Source organism: Gekko japonicus, unplaced genomic scaffold (genome assembly GCF_001447785.1).
Source record: "Gekko japonicus isolate JY-2015 unplaced genomic scaffold, Gekko_japonicus_V1.1 scaffold195, whole genome shotgun sequence".
Taxonomy (NCBI): domain Eukaryota; kingdom Metazoa; phylum Chordata; class Lepidosauria; order Squamata; family Gekkonidae; genus Gekko; species Gekko japonicus.
Window position 1 is genome coordinate 205,122 of NW_015163099.1, and position 5,969 is coordinate 211,090.

The window sequence follows — 5,969 nt, forward strand, 5'->3', positions numbered from 1 at the left end:
AAAGAGTGATCTAATGACAGGGTTCTCTCTACAAATCGATACATGAAATTAGACTGACACATTTTGGGTAGGCTTATGGTAAATTAGCTAAGACATGTACCTATTAGAACTGGCTGATTAGGATTGTTTACATAATATTTATTTAGTCACAAATTTCTGTGCCAGCTCTCCAAAAACTTGTTTATAAATAGGCAAGTCTGATATAATTACCAGTATATAATGGTCAAGTCTAAAACCAGAAGCTCAAACTTCATAGCTAGAACAAGGCAACAATGAACAAAGTAAAAAGAAGTAATCTATGTCCTTGGTAGGTCATGCCTTTAGTAGACATTTTTTATTTTTATTTTGTTTTAAATAAATAATACAATACAGTTCCAACAATAGTATAATGATAATTATGGCAGAGAAGAACAGTTAAAAAACCAATAGCTACACAGCTAGATTGATACCAAACATTCAGAAAAGGTTGCCAACTTTTAAAAAGCAAAGTGTTCTCTGCCTACTATCTCTTAAATGGACAAATTCTGTTAAATAGGAGAGTGCAACCAGGTACCAGACTTTTTCAAACCAGATTTGTAGTATCCTCTGGGATCTGGTGTATAGGAGTAAGCTTACCTATCCAGATAACACACAGAGCTCTTCTCTCTGGAGGCCAGGTCTACTCCCAGCTTTCCCTGAGGGATTGTGGGCCCAGTCTACTTCCATTGATTATGATGGGGGTAGACCTGGGCCCCAGGAGCTCCTTTCTCCAGGGGCCAGGTCTACCCATGGCTTTCAATTCGGTGGAGGGGACCCAGGTATAATCCCATTGATTCCTATTTATTGTTTTATATGCCAATGAAGGTGTATTGTATTGATTCCTAAGGGAGTAGACCTGGGCCCTGGGCGCTCTTTGCTCTGGGGCCCAAATTTACCCACATCTTTCCCTTAGGCAAAGGGAGGCCAGGTCTACTCCCAATATGCCCAATATGCCAATAAAGGTGTATTGTATTGATTCCTAAGGGTGTAGACCTGGGCCCAGGGCACTCTTTGCTCTGGGGGCCAGGTTTACCCACATCTTTCCCTTAGGCAAAAGGAGGCCAGGTCTACTCCCATTGCTTCCTATGGTGTGCTCTTAAGTGAGCCCCCTCCCATACAGGCCTAGAGGGGGGAACTAGTTGGTAAGAGATCACTTACAGGCATACATCACAATACTCTGATTATAATTGAACTAGTTTTATTAGATTTTGGCTATTAGGAGTTTAGCCACTGTAAATTATATATCACAGTCTTATGAATAATAGTTATTTCTTCTCTAAAAGTTAATCTACATGTGGTACAAGATTCTACTTACCTAACTGTTTTTAATGATCTTAATGGAAATGACCACCACATATATTCAAAATCAGTGAAGAGAAGTTCACATTTATAACAATATCTTTTTGCCAGATACTTCTAATTCAATCTATAGGGGGTATAATATCACAGATATATAATTTTATAATAATTTTCATAAAAGCTGTACTCATTGCTTGTGTCAGTCCAGATGTAAATACCATACATCTTCTTGATCTGAAATTTCACAATGAAAGGACTTCTATTTTGTATAAAAGGTTGGCTCTTCCATGGTATGCATTTTAGAAGATGTTTATACATCTGAGTCAAAAGTCCTCTTACTGCTTGTTTTTTAAACATTAAAGTTTCAAATTTGGTCATATTAAACTGGAATTTTTGCTCTGCTTTTTTAGGATCAATACACTTTCTTACCTGAAAAAACTGAAACCATTCAATATTAATGTTCTTCTCTCTCAAAATTATTACTGAGAGATACTGGCTGAATATCATTATTGTTAATAATAATTATTATTGTTATTTGTGATTTTTGTTATTAATTGTTATTACTATTAGACAAAATAAGATAACTATTTAAGCTTTTCATATAAAGCTTTGAACATTTCTATACCTTCTTAATCTAGCATTACAGCGATATGAGAGATGGTAGGAGAAATTTCTCTTCAAAGAAGAGATAGGCATAGTTGTGTGCATTCTTATAACTAGAAATTTATCTCCTTATGTAGGAAATGCATTTTCAGAATTAGAAGGATTCTGCAAATTAATATCATGCATTAGATATTAAACAATGTAAAATTGGATTCACTGACATATTAGAAAACTCACCTGGCTGCCTTCTTTTTGCCAAAAAACAGCTGGTTGGGGATTTCCCTTAGTTTCACATGGAAAGGTCACAGTTCGGCCCTGGGCAACAATTTGGTCACGTGGCCTTACCACAAACTGCGGAGGTGCTATGATAAGGGAGGTGAAAACAAGATATTAAGACTTCAAAACTCTTAGTAACTATGGAACGTGTGTGTTAAGCACTATGTTGATGCTTTTTTAATTCCAAATCATTAATAGAAGTCATATTCTAAAGAGATAAGAGTAGACAAAAGCTTATTGGAATGAACATTTTCCAAAGCAAGCTTATAATTATGCCAGAGGGAATATCTTCATCCTTTAAACAGGGATGCTTACAAAATTCTCTCCATCCAAATTTCTACCCAGATACTGGAATTCTGAAAAAGCTGAAATTGTTTGTTTAATGCCATGATGCATTTCATTCCAATTTTTTTTTACGCATTACAAGTTACTGACGTTACAATTGCATATACATGATTTTTAAAAAATGTACAAAGGAATCATGTGATCTATTATAGCATCAAGATTTTTCTTTATACTGAGATTTAATCAGTTAATATTACAGTGCAGAGAGGAATCATACTCTAGTTCAAATATGCAGCTGCACTGTGATTCTGTTTTTGCGCATTAGTTTAACCATGAACACAAAACACAATGTGAAAAGTGGGCTAAGTGTGCAGTTGTCCATCTAAAAATTACTACTGAAGGTTCCAAAAAGATGAACTGGAAGGCAGGTGGATCAGAGTGCACGACAGAGTTAAGTACTAAAGAGAAATTAAATTGAATGGGCAAACATCTACTTCTATTGTTTTTTCAAATCATTTTTTTCCTCTCATGGTTCCACAATGAAACTGTACATACATTATCAAGTAAGAGATCATTACTCATCACTTGACATTATTCCAGTATAAAACTATAATATAAAATACTTGGGGAAGGCTTTCTCCATGGGCATATTGCACTTGGGCTCTTCCTTCAGTAGTATAACAAACAGATATTTATTACCAAGCATACACCAAGCAGTTTATTCTGTTCTTGAGCTTCATTTCATGGACTGGATATTTTAGACATAAAAGGGGCTACTTAATGAGTGACTTAAGGTCAGAAAGGAAGAACAAAAGCTGGTGTCTAAATGGCTGACCCGATAAATTGTGTTTATTCTTCTAAGGGATAGTCAAATGAAGTATGCTGCCTTCACAAAAAATGTTCACTATAGAAGCTGTAACAGCTGTTGAGAATGCTGGTTCTACTAAATTACATTTCTCCAATTATCTAAAAATCCGTCACATAGAAACACCTGATGAAAGAAACATTTGTAATGTAAGAAACCAAGCTTTTGGCTATCAAGCAATTACCATTCATTGCTTTTGCTCCAACATTAAATGGGTCATAGAAAACCAAATAGAAAACATCTATGTTTAATTGATATTTGCAAGTCAAAGACAATGACTCTGAAAGAAAATATATTGCATGCCTTTGAGAAAATTATACAAGATGTCTTTAAAAAAGAAGAAGAAGAAGAACAATTAAGACTAGAGGCCTCGGACACTTATTTCCTTGAAACACTGTTTTGAAGCAAAGTAAATATTGTACATAGTAAATTAGATTTGATTTCTGGCAAATTATGCTTTGATACAGCATTCAGCAAGCGCTGGCTTCAATCAATGTCACACTAAAGCTCTGTTATGCTAATAGCAGCTTGGGAGGGCGAGTAAGCTGATATGGAAATGAGATGGTTGAACATGAATAAAAAGCACAGGCCAAGTATGAGGTGGGTTTTGAGATGAGGGGATGGGACCTTAAGGTTAATCACATCATGTTCAGGGTTGTTTTTACAGCAGAAGATTGTATTCTACAGAAGAATTAGAAGTGAGGCAGAAAGACAGGAGTTGTGAGCATTGGTGTGTTACTCAAGATGACAATAGTGACTCTGCCTCTCTAGATATCTTTTCCTGCCTGAGTAAATAGCTCAAAGGGATAGGAAATAAATGTATTTTAATATTTGATCTTATAAGAGAAACTGTAGTATTGCTAATAACTAGCATTGCAACATTGAATTCCAATACAGAGTGAAGACTGTATATTTTTAGCTCACTATGTGACTGTTTATGCTAAAGCTCATGTGTTGATAAGCATCAGCTGTTAAAAAAAACTGCACTGAATCACTGCAGCTCCTCCTCCCCTTGAACACATAAGGAAGTGCACATAAATAAACTCAGTTCAAGTTAGTAAAATAAAATATGTCACAGTAACTGAGACATGAACTAGTGGGGGTGCACCCTAATACTGATGATTTCATTATTTCATTTAGATTAGAGGAAAAAACCAGATTCATTGAATGGAAGCTCAACATTGTTGTACTATACTTTTTAAAATGATATATAGTTTTGTATAATATTTAACTACCATTGTAATTACGATGAATATTGTGCTGACTGAAATCAAAGGAATTCTTATAATTCAAGAACTTAATAGAAAGTTTCTCAGAAAAACACCATAATGAAAACATCAAAATTAAGAAGGTTAAAACCTAAGTCCAACCTTTAAAAAATGTAATTAAAATTTCTTTGGAAAGCTTACAGTTCAAAAATGGAAGCTCACTTGAGACTTTCATGATTTATTAACACAATGTTTACCTCAAAGGAAATGGTGTATCAAATGAAATCTTTAATTCATGATGGAACTCATGTGCCTTCAGGCTGAAAGATCTAAAACAAATATGTTCGGGTAGTCCTATTTCAACTGTAGTTAATTTATTGCCTGCACAAGTCCTGAAAGTTTAATTGCTTAAATCTTTTGGCTTTGAGATTGATCACCTTAGCAACCTACTTCTCTTGTATAAGTGACCTGAGTTAGCAACACTGCAGTCCTGTCACACAGCTCAGAGAGACTCAGGGTTTGGAGTTTAGAAGACAAGAATGTAGTTATAGTCAGGGGTCGTTTCGTAGAAAAAGAGCTAGGGGAACTCATTAGCATAACTCATTAGCATATGCCACACCCCCTGACATCACCGGAAGTGTGTCATAAGGCCACACGGGGATGACGCTCTCCTGAGGGGTGGTGGCAATATGTAGATCCTACTCCTACATCAAAGGTGCCTTTTGGCAAGGTGTGAATCTTCCGTTCCCATGGACACCCTCTTGATTTGCAGATCTGGTTCCTGCTCCAAAGCCATAAACGCTATTGTCTTTAGATCTCCAAACCAGATTAAGGGAGTAGGGTCACTTGCTCTTTCCATTCCAAGAATGCCGGGGTTCGCTGGGGATTTTCCATAGCTCTCCAAGTGGGTGCAATGGCGCGGTGTCTTCTCCATCCCAAAGAGTCATGGGATACATTCCAGGGACGCACATGGTCCGTATGTGCAACGGCAGGCCCAGGCCAGCCTATTTCTAGGCAAGCATGAGATGCAGAACAAAGCAACACACAACATACAGCAATCCCTGAATCCATATTGCATAGGTATTCATGCTAGAGACACACATAAGCAGCATCACCACTATACAGAAATACAAACATAAGCTCATATCGTTACACAGCTCTATCTGTGCATGAGTTCCCATTGGCGTGTGAGATCTTCCCAGGAATGTACAACCCTTGCTCTGAACTGTGGCTCATCTTTAGCACCTCCTGTTATGTTGCCTGATTATGTACTAGTTGGAACAGGGGTCATTTCGTAGAAAAAGAGCTAGGGGGACTCATTAGCATAACTCATTAGCATATGCCACACCCCCTGACATCACCGGAAGTGTGTCCTCCCCACAGCTGGCGGCGACCTCCAGCGGGCACCAGCAGGG

At 37.1% G+C, this 5,969-nt stretch overlaps 1 protein-coding gene across 1 annotated transcript in view; it reads right to left on the reverse strand.

Annotated features, from left to right (window-relative positions):
* ROBO2 (roundabout guidance receptor 2) overlaps window positions 1-5,969 on the reverse strand; it is a 714,921-nt gene that overhangs the window by 182,269 nt on the left and 526,683 nt on the right. The window contains exon 8 of the mRNA XM_015406679.1: window positions 2,158-2,282. Within this exon, the coding sequence (XP_015262165.1) occupies window positions 2,158-2,282 (125 nt within the window). The remainder of the gene's footprint in view (window positions 1-2,157; window positions 2,283-5,969) is intronic.